Below are 19,738 nucleotides of genomic sequence, written 5' to 3'. Positions count from 1 at the left end.
CTACGATCCACTGGCACACTTGTTGCCACACGTCGTACGGAAATCGGTCACGTTCCAATGCGTTCACTCGCGGAAAGGGAAATTCGCTGATCGATCGATGTACCTCGAGCGTCCCTAGGCAACCAGAATAAACGCTTCGACCCGAGCATCCTTCGGCTTCTCTAATTTGTTATTGGCAAAGTCATGTCGCTTGTAAAAATTCGATCATCGTAAGTAAGCGAAAACATTAATCGAATGGCAAGAAATTTAACGATTTGAAATTCGCACAGACACGCCCCTCGGTATTTTAATCGAGTGACGAATAATTTAGTAACTCGCCGCGTGTAAATACCGAGAGTCTTTAGTCGAGTAGTTTTAGTAGAACGTATGCAGTCGTTTAGTCGAGTGGCGAGTAAGAAAGTCGTGTGCCTGGTAATTTAGTAATTTAGTAGCCTGCTGTGTAGATACGAGAATTTAGTTGAGTAGTTTAGTAGAACGATTTAGTCGAGTAGATTTGTTTCGTTAAATTTTTTTTTTAGTCGACTAGGTTTGCCCCTCCACTCGCTACTAACCAAGGAGATTTGTAACTCAATTGCACTAACTCCGGACACTTTGTACGCACCAAGTAATAAATGGTTATTCGTCACTCGTCGAGATTACTGGACGTGTCCGTTCTGTTTTCATTAAGGGAAAATCGGCCGGTACCTGCTAAAGCTATCTTTTTTCCCTCGCTACGCTAAATGAGTGGTCGGTTCTGGCTTTACCTTAATCTTCGTTTATAGCCTCGACCATTCGATTGCTAGCTACTTTCCATTCCTTTGTAGATGGGCAAAGTTTGGAAACTGTTGCGATTTTGCGCTGATCGGAAAGGACACGATCGCGATGGCTTCTGGAATTTATGTCCGTTTCTACGATTCTACGAGTAAAAAGGCACGAGTAGAACGATTCGGTGGCGGCGAGAGAGGAGACGGCGCGTGCTGTCTCGCGGGACTTTCGGTGAGTTCGCATCCTCTTTAGGTTTGGATCGATTTACTATGTTTTATGCCATTGTCCTAATACATGTCCTAAGAAATAAAATCGGAAATAGGTGTATACGCGTGAAATAAGCACCTGTGCATCGTGAGTTAGAGAACCGGCAAAAGAACTTTTATCCTTAGTGTAATAATCGCGGAAAGAAACGGACGTCGAAAGAATATACCGACGTGTCCTCCGTACATTGTACAATCGCAGTATTATATCTTATTTTATGCCATTTATCCTTTTGGATCTTTATTAACTTTATCGAGCGCTTATGCAAGGTCGCGCCAATCTTCTCCGTGATTGAAAGGAAAGCCAACCCAAGGATCTCGATATTCGCTTATCCTACACTGCGAAGAATCGGTCAGTGCGCCGGAAGTCAAGAAGCGAATGGCTACTTGTGTTGCGTGTTCGCTGGCACCGAATACCTGCTCGGTCAAGCAACTTTCCCAGACTTTTGCCTGACGGTTTGGCAATGGAAAACCGGTGAACGACTGACAAAAATCAACGGGACAGATATGACGATGTTTGACATCGATCGCACGAGACTCGTGTGAGTAGAATTAGTAATATTTTTCAAAGGTATAGTATTATTTATGATTGTTTCCTACGGTGCGAGTGAAAGGAGAACGAATTAAAAGCAATGTTCTGTAACAAGTTTATTAAATTCTTCGATACTGACGCTATGATCATGTCTATTTAGCTTGGTATTTTCGTTTATACTTCGAGTATTCGTTCAACACGTATGCATCTATACATCTAAGGATTACATAGAATAATGAAAATTCTGACATTTGTAAATCGATATATTGAAACACGTGTCTGTCAATCTGATGACTACAGCATAGATTTCTCAGATCTGCTGCTTACTAGTTGAAACAGGAAAATACTGTCGATGATATTATAGTCCAATCATGAACGAACCTAGCATGAAGTCTCTTAGCTATCGGAGAATTGCTGCAAACTACTCTGGTCCCGTTCGAGCTGGTTAATAGTACTGTTTGTCGTTCGCAACTCCTACAATTGATTAAATTTTATGCCCCTACGATCTTTACTCCTACGTGGCTATAATTCAAAATATCCTCTCTCGGATTCTGTTAATCGCCTGTGCAATTTCATCGACTCGTTTCGCACGGTATAAGACTTTTTCACAGATTCTACTAACAATGCGAGCAGAATTTTCGTTTGAAAACTTTTGCATACCCTCCATACCATCTCTAGGAAATTCACGCTCGCAATTCTTTATATTCGAAAGTGTTATAGCACCTCCGAACCATTTAACGCGTTCAAATTTCGAATCGATATCTGCGATAGTTTCGGAGAAAACAAATTGTAACGCTTCATATGGTTCATCCTATGTATGTAATTAAGTGCAATAATACAATATATCGGAATAAAACTATTTCTCGATTTTCGATAGATGCTCGACCGATTCGGCCCACCTGGTAGCACGATTTATGCCATCCACCGGCACCCTTTCAGTGTACCGCGTATTGACTTGCTCGAATACCGTTCGACTCTTTCCGATGGAATTTCACTCGGAGCGCACTGCAGTTTCCTGTTCCTGGTCCACCGACGGAACTTTGCTCTGTTGTGACGAAAGCGGCACCGTTTGGTCCGTCGATTTCGAGCAGCAAGTGGACCCTGGCGTTCGAACAATCGTCCGACCTCTTGACGAAGATGATAGAACGATTTCATCGCGAAGAAACCCCACGTTGGTGGGTCACGGCGATGGCACGTTGGTCGTCGATGGCGCGACGCACGGTCGCGAGGTTCGAGCAACGGTAGGACGCGTGTAACTCGGGCCAAGATACGTATATCGAGATCGTAAAAGAAGTCGGATGTCAGAAATAAGTCAGGTTGATAAAGATATAGGGAACTTTACGAGCCGAAACCTCGGCATGAATTATGTATAAAAAAAAATAAAAAAGTATTGGACCAATCGATAAGTTATAGATAAGTCGTGTCAATTTTGAGAAGATGGTATCCCGCTGGGGATAGCCATCCACACGTTATTTAATAATAAAGTTAGACAAATTTATCAAATGTCCAGCTGGACAAATTGTAAAGCATAAAGCACAACTCAGGATATAAACGAGGAATCAGGACAAAAATAAAAATTCGTGGACCACGTTCACAGGTCACGTTCACACGTTTCCAGATCACGTTCGAGGGTCACGTTTACACGTTGCATAGTGCGGCATTTGAATGAGGATGCGGGACAAAGATCAAAAAATGCATATATACCGTGTAGACTAGCTGAAACTTGAAATCGGGCGATCCGAACTGCTTAAAAGTCTGTGTATCGGGGGTTTATTAGTATTTCCCCTATTTCATGGCTCGGTTGAAATATCCTGAATATTTGTTTCTTTGCATAACTACGCACGATGACAATTTTAACATCTTCCACGCGATAATTGAATGCTGGTGCTGATGGTGGTAAATGATACGCTAAAAATATTTAATTTACGATCTGATTGTATCTTGGTCTGTATTATGTATCTGTGGTGTTCACGAATCATTCACGGCCGATCTATCCGACGAATCATTACCAGTTTTACAGGAAACTTTGGAAAGATCAAAACGAAGAATGGCGCCCGGCTTGGACGATTTCGCTACCGTCGTACCCGAAACACGCAGAAAGCGATCCAAGTCAAGATAGAATCTTAATGCTTGGGAAGGACGGCGATCTCTTTGAGATAATCGGTCTGCTGCATCATTGTCCCCCTCGCCTCGAGTTTCTACTACGAGATGACACGGGTTATGCAAATATAGCTGCGTTACATGGCCCATATTTAGGAGCTTTAGACCAAACTGGTCGTCTGGCGATCATTGACGTTGCAACTGGTGAACTTGCCGCAGCAACTATACAGTTAACACATCACGGCAAAGGTCGGTTCAAAACTGGAATCGAAAATAATTTATCAGACTGTGGATTTTTTTTATGCAAATTCGCATTTTTTGGAATACACTTAAGGAAGTAGAATCTTGATAGAAAATTATTTGAACTGTTCGAAAATTTTAATATCTCGGATAATATCTCAAGCTGAATCCGTCGTCGTGTAGCTACGTGCGTTCTCTGAATCGTTCTTCACTCCCTGCGCGCTCTGCACATCGCAAATATTCGCTAGATCCTCGATAACGTATCATTCCTACCTTATCATTCAGATCGCTCATCCTACAAACATGTACAAAGAATCGTAGTTACTATACATAATGATTTTTATTTTTTGTATATTTGTTTAAAATGATGAAACAGAGAACTATGATTATTTAACTAAGACTATTTCTTAACACTTTGCCGACCGAACGGGGAGACTTCCCCTCTGTAAAGAATATCGCTGCGTGACCGAACGAGGAGATTCTTCCTTTTTGACTTTAGCAACGCGTTTTCTTTTTTTCTTTGTTGTTATTGTTATTATTATCAGTTATTGTTTACCTGAAATTGTTCCCAATTAATCGCACCACTTTTTCTGCTTTTATAAAGTACAGTATATAATAAAATACATCAATTTAGCGGTATTAAAGTTAATTAAAAAGTTACACTTTTGCACGTGTTTCACAGGTGTCCATGACCAAATATAATTAGGTATGTGCTTCCAAATACCCACTTTTCTGACAAGCCACGGACTTATCTACCTGGCCATATGGCTTAGCATAAACCTACTATGGCTTAATAACCCATGGCAACTTCTTATCCCTTCATGACCTATTAGCCGACTCTGTCGTTTTCTCAAATAATTATTTTACGATAGGTCAACCCAAAAATTTGTGCCGATTTTCGAGGGGTTATATATGTTATGATTGTTTACATACCTTTCAGTTTCATGAAAAAATGTAACCCCCCTCTCGTTGTACAACTTCTTCCCATTTTTCCGGTAGGGCCATTATTCCGTCTCGATAAAAGTTCTCTTGTTTTTCTTTAAAATAATTTTCTAAGCTATTTTTGAGAATGTCAATATTTTCAAATTTTTTACCTACTAAAAAGTGTTGTAATGCTCTGAACAGGTGGTAATCAGATGGGGCAATGTCTGGGGAATATGGGGATGAAGTAAAATTTCCCAATTAAATTCAGACAATTTTTTTGTAACGCTTTTCGCTACGACATGCGGTCTAGCGTTGTCGTGATGAAAGATAACGTTGTTCCTATTCACTAAACCTGGTCGATTAAACACCTATGAATCGTTGTCTTAGGTATTTTCAGAACATTTGACATCTCCTGAACTGTCAAACTTCGTGATTTTTCAACAAGATCACGAATTTTATCTTCGTTTGTCTGAGAAGGACGCCCGGAGCGTTCCTCGTCTTCTAAACAGAAATTTCCAGCTCTAAAACATTGGAATCACTTCCTACAGGTGCAAGATGAAAGCGCATTTTCTCCGTAAACAGCACATATATTTTTCGTGGCAATTGTTACAGAACTTTCTTTCCAAAATTCATATAACATGAGATGTCGAAAATGGATACGCATTCCATTCATGATTTTTTGCTATTAGAAGTCACTGTGTTCGCTATATTACGATCTTATACCCACGAAAATCTGCTCTAGCCTGTTCTCGATCAGCTAAGCTCAAGTGCATTGGTCCCTTATCGTCGTATGTTTAGAAATCGACACATGAAATGTATACACAAAAGTCGGCACGAACTTATGGGATGATCTAATATTACATTTATTATACCATATTATATTATATTTTTAATAATGCTATCACGTTTCCTTTTTTTTCTTATATACTTACGTAATCTGAAAGAAACCAGATCCGCTTAAACAACAGCTGCTCGATACTATTACGCAGTTGAAGCGGAAATATCGCAGATTTTAACGCTTGTTTTTTCCGGGTTCTTTTCAATCTGACTGAAAGAATTACGAAAGAGACAAATAATAATCGGTGTTAATCGCAGTTGCTGATTTCATCTCGCATCCCGTGTTACCGATTCTGGTAAGCTGCAGCGTCACGGGAAACTGCCTTTTCATCGAATCGTATCCTACGATACCTGTCCGAAAGCATTGCGTTCATCTTCAACGAGAAGCTTTGGATCGCGTCAAATTTTCTAACAGAGGTCATTTGCTGGGCGTTGCCTCGTCTAAAATCGGGCGCCTGTTCCTTTTATCGATAAACGTCGTCGAACTTGAAGAACGTGATTATAGGATGTCAGCCAGCAAAGTCGCGGCCTGGTTGAATCTTGGGCGAAAGGTAACGTAAAACGTTGTGTAAAGCTCGAACCTGTTTGATAGTCGAGTCACGTTAATTCCGTGCTAGGTGATCGATTTTTTGATCTACGAAATGGACCAAGATCGCGCGAAAGCGTTACTTCTAGTTACAAACATCGAATCGAGCGACTCTCGAGCTGGGGACGAGATCATCGTGTACTCGTGTCGACTCTTCGATCGAGATGTCTACGTCGAAAACGCGGATTGCTCGATAAAACTTTTGTCTTCCTTCGAGCACCTCCACTATGGAAAAGAATCGAGCTACGAAATAATTGGTGTCCCATATCTCACGAAACAGTTGCATCGGCTAGAGTTAAAGGTAAAAAGAGAAAAGCGAAAATTTCGAGAATGTATGTAAATAAAATAAAATCGCGATATCTGACGTACCAAGCAGAATACACATACAGTAGAAGACAAAAAAAGATGTTTAAACACAGGTGGTACATAAAGTATCATAACAGTATCAAAGTATCAAACAGAATAGTATTTGATAAAGAACAATATGAACAAATGTAATATTATCCATACTTCAGAATATGCGACTGTCAGTATTTCGGTAAAAAAATAATATGTGTAAAAGTCACAAGATGTATCTAATACGAATGTCACTGACATAGGCATGCATAGGTACATAAACAAATTACTTGGCAACTTTAAACTTTCTTTTGTTCGTTACTTTATCATTTCTATCGCCTGGAGAAAGATTAACAAATAAATCAATCTTCGTAAAGATATCATTAACGCGTTCGTATGAAGCTAACTGTACATATATAATAGAAAATTCGAAAAATGTACGTAAGCTAAAAAACTGAATCTACAGCTAGCATAGAGAATATACGAATCGTTGAATCGACTCGCAGGACGATTTCCAAAACGCCTTACTCTCGGAAGCTCTACCATCGCTGCACCAAACCAGAAGCATCACCATCGCCATTCATTACACGAAATCTGGCGAATCCCCGAGTCTGTTCACCTGCGGATTCGATGGACTAATCGTGTGGAGAGACTGCACCGAGCTTCGACGAGTATTCGCCCTGTTCGCCGCGCACCATCGTTCCGAAGGTGGTGTTCGACGCACAATCCTCTTCGACAATGTGGTCGTTTCTTTGGGTAGAAACGGCGATCTGGTCGCTAATAGATTACCAAACCGGTTACCTCTTTTTCTTCCTGTTTGCTCTTTCCTTTTTGTTTGTTGTTCCGACTAACCAAGTTGTTTTGCCACGATCAGGATGGTCGAACCGGAGGATAATCGAGGTTCGAGGTCAACCGAATCCTATTGTTGGACTACACTCGACGACCGCTTGAAAACGAGAAAAAGCAAACAGGTGGATGCGACAGAGAACGAGGAGATCGAAGGGACGGAGACGTGGATGGATATGGTGAATCGCCAGCGGTCGATGGCCGAGGAGAAACAAGCTCTAGCGACTCGTCTCTCTCTTCTCGATGATTGGAACAAGCTGAAACACCGGGTAAATAATTATTTATCACGTATCCCGTTTCTAACTGATGCATTTTGTGCGATTGGACTGTAATTACGGAAGTGTAATACGGTAGAACCTCGTTTGGACGAACAGCGCAGCAAACAAGGCAATCCAAGGCGATCCAGTACGTAGACGACATCGGTAAAAATAGGGAAATTAATTTTATTTCATTTAGGCTCTTGCAAGTTTTCACAGCTCCTAACTCGCACGAGGTATCAAAAATCTGTGCAACAAGCGCAAGTTTCTTTCTTTCCTCGTAGATCTTTTTCTACAAGCGGATCAGGGAAGGGGGAATCAACAATCCCCCTTCCTAGTTTGAACGATACAAGGTCAGCATTAACTCGTATTATCTGAAGGCACTTAGAGCTTGTACGTCTTCCTGTGTTGCAAAAAATCGCAAAGTAGTAATTAACGATGCTAACAAAGAACAATCTAACAACGATAATTTTGAGAGAACGCCTTTTTTGCTGACAACAGGTAAAGACATTGCTCGACTCGAACGAGACAGCACCACCAAACGCTCGACTGCCGATTTCTGCGTTCGATCTCGATCAACGTGGTAGAGAGCTCGCATTAGCAGCGGCCAGGTCAATGGAAATCGAATTGACGAAGAAAGCCGAGGAAAAAATCTCGCACCTGAATCGATCGATACTCTACTTGCGCGAACGATTTCTAGATCCATTGATCGTCCGACCGAGGAGCATCTTTTCCTTGTTCGGTGAATCGAAGGTCACCAATTATCCTCTCGATAAATTCGTACCTCGGGAGCAGTCGTATATTCCGCCTTGGTGTCAATTTTCGAGAAGAATGAGAGAACTTGTGTCTAGGTAATTATTATTGTCTTCCATTGTTGAAAGAATTGTTTTGTAACTGGGATAATTATTGATAAGATGTCGCATTGGCAGAGATGTTATTTAAAAACCGAAAGGAAGACAACAGGTCTATTAGTCTTATGCAGGATAATTTTCTCGTTAATTGACTCGAAGATTTATATATGTATATACGTACAGTGGCTCACGAAAGTATTCGAACGCTTACATATGCAAACTTTAATGACCGAAATAATGTACATTAAAGTAATTTGCTTAGACAAAAGCAGGTGTCAATAGGAAGATGGAAGTCTTAAGATGGGAGTCAAAATATTAATATTAAATAATTTAATAATATATGTAGCGTTCAAATACTTTTGTGTCATAACTCCGACCTACGTTGTTGAATCCCTTTCAAATTTTACTATAATCTTGATGTAATCTTGAGACTTTCCCGCCACTATAGATACCAAATTGTTTTAACAAATTAGTTTAGTACATCTCATTTTATTAATTGAAATTTGTGAGTGTAAGCGTTCGAATACTTTCGTGAGCCACTGTATGTACATACATTCTCGTTTGGAAATCTTAGAATATTTCTTAACTTTAATAAAAGTGTGACATTTGGCGTGAAGCTTAAATTGCAGGCATTTTTATTAAAATTGTCGATGTTAGCAACGCACGTTTTCTTATCGTATGATATACATCAAGATAAGCAGGTTATTACGACCAACGATCACTATAAGATTCTTAAACGAGGATCTATATATATTTTTGATACACTAATCGATGAGATACTTCTTTCTCCATACAAAATTATGAAGGTATTCATATCTGAAACTATTTAGCTTAAATGATACTTTGCTTTAACTCCGTGTAATTGTAAAACTCGGTATGAAAGGCAGAAAGAGATAGTCTTGTGTTCGTGTCTTTAAATACACGGTATTAATTTTTCAAATTGTACTCATCTCGTCCATAATTATCTCAACGAGAGGAGATCGTTTGCCCGATTCACTCCAACATTTACGTATCGTATGCAGATTGGAGGGCGAAGAAAATTCACGAACGACCAACGTCGAGAACCCACGGTTTCGTTGCCACGGTTTTGTAGACGTGCTTGAGACGTGTATTATCGCGGATCACCAAGAGCGCGAGTTAAAAGTAAAGTTCAACGAACTGTTTGAAAAGACACGATCAACGAAGCAAAGGGAGATGCGAGCGGCGAACGAACGCTCCAAGGAAATGCGTCGGCTCGTTCTCGAGCTGAAGACTGTGTTTCACGTGGATGCGAGTGCGAAACTCTTCGAGCCTCCACAGTGGCATCCAAAGGAAATAATCGAGGACGAATTCGAACGAGACGCGAAAACGATTGACGATGCACGATTAAATGGACCCGAAAGAAACAACGAGAATGAGAAGAACTTGGTTGAAGACGAAATAGAGGTGGAAACGAAAGTCAACGATTTTCGTGAACAGATGCTCGACAGGATGATGGACGGTGTATTAGAAGTTAGGTAATCGCATTTTACCATACTATAGATGATGCACGATAATACAGTCGAAATATAAAATTGAGGAATTGAGGAATTGAGGAAGCAATACCCAATACAAAAACTGATTACAATCTAACACTCGGCTCCCAACTTCTATCTTCTCAGATCAAAATAATGCTAATCCTCGATCCTCGCATCCTTCTCCCAATCATTTACTCATTTAGCTTTAACGTCACCAAGGCATACACTCTTACTTACACTCTCTCTCTCTCTTTCTCTCTCTCTCTCTCTCTCTCTCTTTTCCTCAGCACTCTTACTATTCTTAGTTTCTACCTTAAATTTACAACTTATGCTATTCCGAGAAACTCGAACTTAAATATATAATAGACCAAGTGTATACCCCCCTCTCTTTTTTTTTCTTTTTTTTTATATTACATTAATATTAAGAAAACTAAGACCAAACGCGGTTGCATCGATAGGTCTCTTGCCAAAGCCTTAATTTATCGTTTTCGTTTGTTACGTGCTCGATGCGACGGTGAGTCTTGAATTTTGAACGCGATCTCGCCTGCCGTAGATTGGAACACAATGCAAAGAGAAGCATTCCGAAACCCGACTGTCTCACCCGGAAAGATGCAGCTAGTTACACAGAGGAGGACATTCGGGCAATCGAATCGTACGAGGAGAAAATTCGCGCTAGAGAAGTCGATCGGCAGAAGTACAAGTCGATGCTGGAGGCCGAGATCGAAAGGATCAGCGGTATGACCAAAGAAACGTAACATTGTTGCTACCTCTCAATTAGGCGACTATCAGTTAAATTGCAACTGTTTGCTTGGAGTCGCGAACCTTGAACGATATTAATCCCTTGCTTTTTACCATTTAAGCTGCAACAGCACGTGCCGTAAGAAACGGCAGGGTCGGTCGGACGTCGAACCATTTCACGTCTTTGTCCCTCTATAAATTTGACCATTAGATTCAGGTAGAATCAAACATACGATAATCACTTATTATACACGATATAGTACCACGCTGGAATAATTTACTTATAATTCTCAATGAGAATCGATTGTAAAATTCTTCCAAATAAAAAAAAAATTTCACGGTGTGGCTTGAGCATTCGAAGTTGTTTTCATATGTGACGTACGACTAATTTTATGTTGCAAGATGTTTGATAAGTAATTATTACCAATTGATCATTGAACAAGAAAGATTTATTATCTTGAAGCGAATGATAAATAATATTTCAATAACATAAACGTAAGTGAGAGTTTTTGAACGTAAGTTTCTTTTTTTATTTATTTAATTTGTACGTTACAATTTGTCCAGCTAGGCATTCGATTAATTTTTCTAACTTTATTGCTAATAATATGCGAATGGCTACTCCTAATGGGATTTCATCTTCGAATTTGTCTATTTCTTTAGTGAGGTTAGTGGAGTGTTTTCTCTTTGGTCTTCTTTTTATGACAGTTTTACTGATTTCATTAGCCAGCTGGTTTGGACGTGTTGGCATTGACACGTTTCTCATATAACCATGGGGCGTTGACTATTATTCTGAGTATTTTATTGTATTGACTCTACTTTATTGAGGTAACTCATTGTTATTGTGCCCCGTACTGGTATTCCGTACGTCCAAACGTAAGCGTAAGTATTTTCAAGCGATGCCACTTTGCATACCTGGCCCAGGATTCGTCGATGCCCGTTAGCAACATTGTTCGATGGTCTGGTATGGTCGAAATTTGGCTCATCGTTCACTATTAAGCAGACCCATAAAGCGTTTAAGATATTAGTTAAGCCGTTAAGGTGGTCCGAATAATAGACATTTACAAAGTGCAATTTCACAAATTCCAATTTCTCAAAAATAGCAGAATCTGTCCCTATCATAAACTGATGTAAATTCTCTTATTTCTGTATAAACTCAACGTATATAAATGCAAATCCCCATCTCCTGTTGGCTAGAAAGTGTTATTATTTACTAAAGATAAATATCTTTTGTATTCCTGTACCTATAAACGATTCATAGATCCGTAAATACCGGCAGTTTAACGGTGAAAACTAAGCTTAAAAACAGATGTTGTCCGTGTTTCAGGAGAATTTTCGAACAGTGTAAAATCTTTCGACGACGAATTGAACGAACTATCCAAAGAAAAGATACAAATCGAACGATCGATACTGTCACAGAGATTGAGCAAAATGCAGGCGATCCTACATCATCGAAAAATCGTTCAGAAAAGACAGCAGATACGACGGACTATCGAGTTGGAACTTATACCCGCGACGAAGGAGGCTGATACACTTACCGAAGAACGAGATTTGTTCGAGGCAGGTGTCGCGGAACTAAAAGTCAGCTATGAGAAGGCGCGTAAACGAGATAAACAGCTGGAGACAAAGTTTCGTTCGGAGTTTGCCGAATTAAAACCATCGGTGCCGGAGCACCTGTTCCGACAATACCGCAAAAGACCGAGATTATTAACCGCGCATGGACCCTGCGGTACGTCGGCTACGTTTCTCACTGAACTCGCTGTTTGTATCATTGAACAGAGAAACTCTGATGTTTTGCCTCGAGAATGTTCAAGCTATCTTCGAGCTATGAATGAATTAGACAGATTACCGGAAGGACTGAAGAACGGATTAGAGCCGGACTATTGGCACCTTCTTTGCCGTCTTAGGAGACTCAAGGTAGAAGCGGAGATTAAGGTAAGATCATGCTAGATGATATCGTCTACATAGTAGTAAATATAGTGTAATATATGAAATTAGAATGCGGGGTAATGTTCAGGTTTTTTGAGTTATTTAACACGTTGAATGGCACACTAGTTTTACAGGGATTACCCACGGTGCCAGAGTGAATTTTTTATTATGCGATACATATAATGTTGAAATATTACCTACAAAAAATACGTTACGATGTATAATCATCATTAACCGATGGATAATGAAATTAAAGGATGCAATGAATTTGTCTCATTGAGGTTACTGGTGATTTCCGTGCCGCTGAAATGCGATTTCGCGCATTATTTTTTTTGCGATTATCAATTATCTTATATTGTTTCTTGACGTTGCTACAATAAATAATTGCTCTATGTTATTACGTCCCGACACGTATTAACCATGCCACAACTACCATAAATCGTAATTCATCCCTTCGTCATACTTATTCGGAACCTCAATAATCCTGAAGAACCGTTACAAGATTTAGCATTATTTACTTTAGTGTTGTGGTGGATGATGTAGAGGATTGTAACATAGAATAACGAGAACTTGCTATTTCGGGTGATCCAATATATCGAAATCATTATGATTCGAAAGAACATGCCATGAATAATATTAATTATTTAAACCTTATTCATCTTGTAACATTTCGTTGGCACTCTTTTTTCTTATCTTATTTTATTGACTATTCAATTCATTAATGTTCTTTTTATTTATATTAATTGATTGACATAATATCAATGATACCAAAAGTTGCAACACTGCAGTGTTTCTCCAAAAAGATTTGTCTGATACCCCATGCACAGTAATGTATACCGCCAGTCATGAATATTAATAGATTTTCTAATATCTAATATACAGGGTGGTTGGTAAGTGGTGGTACAAGCGGGAAGGGGGGTGATTCTACGCGAAAAAAGAAGTCGAAAATACGGAATAAACATTTTTCGTTTGAGGCTTTGTTTTCGAGAAAATCGACTTTGAATTTTCGCTCGGTGTGGGTGCACTTTATCGTGTAGATCGTTGTATCGATTGACGTTATGTTGATAAACACTTCCAATGTGTTAGAAAGTGTTCATAGAAATTTAATTAGAAGAACAGAAGTATATGTTCGGCAGAATGGGCAACATTTTCAGCAATTTTTGTAATAATAAACTTTATGATTACTTCATATTATTTCATTATGTATTCCTAATTTTCCATTACGGCAAAAACAAACTTAAAGCGTGATAATATCCATCGATGATACAGTGAGATCCGTTATAACGAGACTTAATAAAGTGCACGCGTACCGAGCGAAAATTCAAAGTCGATTTTCTCGAAAACAAAGCCTCAAACGAAAAATGTTTATTCTGTATTTTCGACTTCTTTTTTCGCGTAGAATCACCCCCCTTCCCGCTTGTACCATCAGTTACCAACCACCCTGTATGCTGAACGCTTTTCATTCTATTATAAATCTACAATATAAATAATATATATAAATAGTATAATAATATATAAAAGTAAAGAATAATAAGCTATATAATATAAAAGATGGATTTAAAATACTTGTTGAAATGATTCTTACTTTCAAGAAAACCCTACACCTTTTAGGGTTTCTTTTCTATTACTTAATTAGGACTCTACAATTTGTCTAGTTGGACATTCGGTAAATTTGTCTAACTTCGCTTCTACTGTTTAGTTTCCTTAATCCTCCAAGCCATAGAGTATTGTTCAGCTGTAAGTGAATTTAAAGGGCCAGTTAGCTAGCCTCTGATAGGGTCCCATGTACCGATGGTGGGGGTTAGGTCATTTTTCGAAAATCTATAAATTGCCACAGGTCCATCCTTAGAAACCCTGTCATAGAGCAACAGTGCTAGCGTGCTGATGTGAGCTACCGTACATTGTACGAATTAAACTAAAATTTGAGTTAACCATTGATAAATTGCTTAAAGTGAAATTTCGAGATTTCTAATAGAATTCCAACATTTATCGTGGTGTGTAATTCCGAATCATAACTCGTTCGAAGGTGAAAAGCTGCGCGATCGAGTTGGCGGAAGCTGAACAGTGCTTGACTTTTCTACGAAACGCGTGCTGTATTAAGCGAGACAAAGTGTACAAGTGCAAAATAAAAATGAAACAATTGAAAGAGCATATGAAGAATTTCATGGAGGACGAAGAAGTCATGTTGATTCTCAAAATGAGTCAACTTTGTTTAGAATCAAATGACAGTTCAGATGATGAGAGGGACGCACCGAGGAAGATGCACGGAGATCGGATGTATGAGAAAGAAAAAGGGGTTGAAAGAAAGAGATCGCTCACCTCGCAAGAACTCCAGATTAAATATGACATCGATTCGTATCAAGTAAGGCACCATGAATGCGATAACAGGATGCAGGATGTGCAGGAGTACGAAGAAAATGGAGAACCGATGGAGGTAAGAGCCTAAGAAGGTTTAAAAATATCGTTGATAGACTGCAGACAGTTATGCATTTATAGAAAAAACGGGATGTTAAGAAATGGGCATTTTTCGACCATTGTGAATGAAAAATTCTTGCACGACTTTTAACAGCATCTCTCAAGTAACAAAAAATGTTATTGGCATTTATCCGAAATGCAGTGGGAATTTATTTTCTTTATATTTTAGTCCACTTACATAATAACGATTAATCTATATCGGCATAATAATTCTTTGGAAATTCTGCCGATAAATCAGTTTGCAATCGAGTAAATCTGCGATGCCGTCAGATCGTCGCTACGCGAGAACAACAGCCAACAGCCAACAATGATCTGGTGGTATTTCGGATTCATCCGTTTTCAAACTTCGATTCGTTTACCAGCAGATATTCTGAAGAATTATTTCGTACATAGATCAGTATTTGAGGAAGCTTGTATTTTTTAAATTATATGAATTTCATGAAGATGAATTTTCAACAGTAGTAATAATTTATTCATTCCATTTTATTAGCGCAAAAATTGAACTTGGTTACATAGATTGTGGTATGTACATGATCTCTATCACACACTATTGCCGAATCTGTCTTGCATAATTATTTCTTTGATGATTCATTCACCGTTCCTATTCTAAAACTGCCTTTGACTTGCAATAAAGTACTTTTGTGGCATAAAATTACTCGAAGCTGTTTCATCGGATACTGTTTTCATTTCACACTTTGCACAGTAGCCCCCTTTGCTTTGCCTCCCCTCCCCCTCTTTCTCCTTTCTCCTCAGCTAGCATTCCTTTCACGCTCAGGCTTGTTTTATCAATTTCTTTTGCATACTTTCCAGTATTCGAATGTCCCTTGGCTGGTTTTACAATATAAACATCTCCTTTCCTCTTTCTAAAATCTCGCGAAACCTTCCCCTTAAGTTCAATAAACTTACTTCGGTTCCGAAAAATCAGACGCTTGTTTTTTATTTACAGTTGTGCAGAAACGTTGACGAAGATTTCGAGTTTTTCGATAGCGAAACGTCGTTCACCGAACCTAAGGTAAGGAGCGTTTCGAAATAAATTTACCTTTTCATGAATCGAGATGAAGCAGAGAAAAACAAAGCATCTACGTTTCGTGTTACAGAGGACTCATGACTTTATAACACACAACGGAGCCAAGTTGGAAGAGAACAAGAAAGAGACTAAAATCTGGAAACGAAGATACATCAAGTCGACGAAGAAGGTGAACCAATTGTTACGTCGGAAGAAAAATCAGATTATGGAATTAGAAAATTCGCATTTATGCTCCTATCATGTGCAAAAATGCAGAGTGCAAGTAATAAAACAAACATATACAACGCAAATATTTGGAAGTAGGAGAGGTATTAAATAAGACGGGAGAGGGTTTAGCTGAACTGAGGATAAAGGAGAGAAGAGCAAACGACAGGAAGGATGCACAACAAAGAGACTATAAAACTCAAAGATGCAATGATTTTTAGTTATTAGTGGTTAATTTGTAGTTCCTAGTTTTAGTTTTTAGAGAATAGAATAATCTGGAATGATCTCAGAATAACTAAGGAAGTGGAGTAGAATAGAATGGAAAATGGAATAGGTGGTAGGAGTGGAGTAGAATAGAATGGAAAATGGAATGGGTGATAGGAGTGGGGTAGAATAGAATGGAAAATGGAATGGGTGGTAGGAGTGGAGTAGAATAGAATGGAAAATGGAATGGGTGATAGGAGTGGGGTAGAATAGAATGGAAAATGGAATGGGTGGTAGGAGTGGAGTAGAATAGAATGGAAAATGGAATGGGTGATAGGAGTGGGGTAGAATAGAATGGAAAATGGAATGGGTGGTAGGAGTGGAGTAGAATAGAATGGAAAATGGAATGGGTGATAGGAGTGGGGTAGAATAGAATGGAAAATGGAATGGGTGATAGGAGTGGGGTAGAATAGAATGGAAAATGGAATGGGTGGTAGGAGTGGAGTAGAATAGAATGGAAAATGGAATGGGTGATAGGAGTGGGGTAGAATAGAATGGAAAATGGAATGGGTGGTAGGAGTGGAGTAGAATAGAATGGAAAATGGAATGGGTGATAGGAGTGGGGTAGAATAGAATGGAAAATGGAATGGGTGGTAGGAGTGGAGTAGAATAGAATGGAAAATGGAATGGGTGATAGGAGTGGGGTAGAATAGAATGGAAAATGGAATGGGTGGTAGGAGTGGAGTAGAATAGAATGGAAAATGGAATGGGTGATAGGAGTGGGGTAGAATAGAATGGAAAATGGAATGGGTGGTAGGAGTGGAGTAGAATAGAATGGAAAATGGAATGGGTGGTAGATATTAGGTCATCCTATAAGTTCGCACCGACTTTTGTGTATACATTTCACGTGTCGATTTATAAACATACAGCGATAAGGGACCAATGCATTTGAGCTTAGCTGATCGAGAACAAGCTAGAGCAGATTTTCGTGGGTATAAGATCGTAATATAGCGAACACAATGACTTCTAATAGCAAAAAGTCATGAGTGGAACGCGTATCCATTTTCGACATCTCATGTTATATGAATTTTGGAAAGGAAGTTCTGTAACAATTGCCACGAAAAATATATGTACTGTTTACGGAGAAAATGCGCTTTCATCTTGCACCTGTAGGAAGTGATTCCAACGTTTCAGAGCTGCGAATTTCTGTTTAGAATACGATGAACGCTCCGGGCGTCCTTCTCAGACAGACGAAGATAAAATTCGGGATCTTGTTGAAAAATCACGAAGTTTGACAGTTCAGGAGATGTCAAATGTTCTGAAAATACTTAAGACAACGATTCATAGGTGTTTAATCGACCAGGTTTAGTGAATAGGAACAACGTTATCTTCCATCACGACAACGCTAGACCGCATGTCGTAGAGAAAAGCGTTATAAAAAAATGTCTGAATTTAATTGGGAAATTTTACTTCATCCCCATATTCCCCAGACATTGCCCCATCTGAGTACCACCTGAGCATTACAACACTTTTTAGTAGGTAAAAAATTTGAAAATATTGACATTCTCAAAAATAGCTTAGAAAATTATTTTAAAGAAAAACAAGAGAACTTTTATCGAGACGGAATAATGGCCCTACCAGAAAAATGGGAAAAAGTTGTACAACGAGAGGGGGATTACATTTTTTCATGAAACTGAAATGTATGTGAACAATCTTAACATATATAACCACTCGAAAAACGGAACGAACTTCTGGGATGACCTAATATTTACGAAAGATAAAAAACCAAAAGAATCTTACACATTCGAAAGGTACGAATTAAGAAATATTAAATAATAATAATATAACGCAAATAGTTCGGAACAATAGTCAAGAATTATCACTTCCTGGGACTAATTCGAAAAATAAGAGGTTGTCACCTTATCGGGTTTTGTAACTGTAATTATTACCGCCTTGTTTAAAATATCTGATCTACAATCTTTGTTTCGATTCATTCAATTAAGAATGTTTAGTCGTCATTTCTATTTCATATGAAACCTCTGGCTAATGTACATATGTGCGTTTTTACGATCGTGTTGAATGTATCAGAAATAATCTATCAGAGTTATCGCGTTCAAGCCTAATTAATTTGCCGACATCACTGTATCTCTTCAATCGAGAATATGCAAAACGCTTCTAGATTTTCTCAAACTCTGCCGATATGATTTATTAGGCGATATGAATATGAATGAAAAATACGTAAACATAGGTTGTTTAAAAATTAATTACAGAATTACAAGAAAATTTCTATTTGATATTTATGGTTAGATAATTGTATTAATTTGTGATATTTTGTATGAATGGCATTTTGATTGTAAAAAGTAATATTTATATAAACAAACTCGTACTTTTATAAAACTAGTGATTTATAGGAATAGTAAAATAGATTGTGATTGTATAAATAATATTTATATGAAGAAACTTCTGCCTTTATAAAACCAATGAAATAAATCTATTAAAATATACTCGTATCAACGATTATTACAAACATTCTTGTTACAATCTTTTGCATATCATGTGTAGTTTTTGCTTTTTTGTCGTTTTACAATTCTTTGCGGATGGATAAAGATACTAGGATTTGTTATGCTTCCAAGGTCAGGTCGAACCTCCCGGTAAGGTCACAGTTCCTGGAATTTCCCAATGCAAAAGATACCGTCCCCGGCTTTTCCATTTAACTTTTCCTCTTGCTCAAAGCGAAAAAGAATTTCCTGAGGATCGCCGATAGCGCGTTAACCGTTCCGCGATGACACAACGGGAACGATAATTTAAACGAAGAGCAAAGGTTAACCGGAGGTCACGCTGCAGGTTATATTATTATCAAAGGCAGATGTTTTCGCATTTTCGCATCGATCAAACTCGATGCGTCTCGTCGCGAAAGGATGTAGAGACTCTCGGTGGGTCGTCGTAACCTTGACGCGAGGGGAATCACGCATTCATTCGAAAACATACCGCGTCGCAATCGACCAATCATGGTACATCGTTGACCGCAACTGCTAGCTATCCTCGACCGTCGTCGATTAGCTCGTAAACCGTATCGCCTTGTAAGACATACGCTTCGCGAAAACAAGAAAAGCATGGATTTTTATAGGGGTGCAGGAAACTGCAGGGGGGTC

At 38.8% G+C, this 19,738-nt stretch overlaps 1 protein-coding gene across 2 annotated transcripts; it reads left to right on the top strand.

Annotated features, from left to right (window-relative positions):
* Positions 1–524: 524 nt before the first annotated feature.
* Positions 525–16,733, top strand: LOC110119921. Of its 2 annotated transcripts, XM_020866858.2 has the most exons (16): positions 525–726; positions 804–975; positions 1,278–1,549; positions 2,417–2,780; positions 3,552–3,888; positions 5,899–6,191; positions 6,258–6,527; positions 7,069–7,358; positions 7,437–7,677; positions 8,167–8,516; positions 9,539–10,012; positions 10,566–10,747; positions 12,075–12,682; positions 14,703–15,110; positions 16,098–16,163; positions 16,249–16,733. In XM_020866858.2, exons 2-16 carry the CDS (start codon positions 862–864, stop codon positions 16,495–16,497), a joined length of 4,518 nt encoding a protein of 1,505 aa, XP_020722517.2. In that variant the 5' UTR covers positions 525–726; positions 804–861; the 3' UTR covers positions 16,498–16,733. The 2 variants fall into 2 exon arrangements, 1 of the variants encoding a protein (XP_020722517.2); XR_007226539.1 differs by lacking the exon at positions 16,249–16,733 and having other exon boundaries at positions 14,893–15,110.
* The last annotated feature ends 3,005 nt before the right edge of the window (positions 16,734–19,738 follow it).

Source organism: Bombus terrestris, chromosome 15 (assembly GCF_910591885.1).
Source record: "Bombus terrestris chromosome 15, iyBomTerr1.2, whole genome shotgun sequence".
NCBI lineage: Eukaryota > Metazoa > Arthropoda > Insecta > Hymenoptera > Apidae > Bombus > Bombus terrestris.
The sequence above is the reverse complement of the archived record's forward strand: the minus strand, read 5'-3'. Positions and strand labels throughout refer to the sequence as shown.

What these genes read in the sequence shown, in the direction of transcription:
- LOC110119921 (XM_020866858.2), top strand. Translation starts at nt 862, where the DNA reads ATGGCTTCTGGAATTTATGTCCGTTTCTACGATTCTACGAGTAAAAAG. An exon ending in AGGTAGAAGCGGAGATTAAG is followed by an intron (nt 12,683 to 14,702) that starts GTAAGATCATGC and finishes ACTCGTTCGAAG; the next exon opens with GTGAAAAGCTGCGCGATCGA. An exon ending in AAAATGGAGAACCGATGGAG is followed by an intron (nt 15,111 to 16,097) that starts GTAAGAGCCTAA and finishes TTTTATTTACAG; the next exon opens with TTGTGCAGAAACGTTGACGA.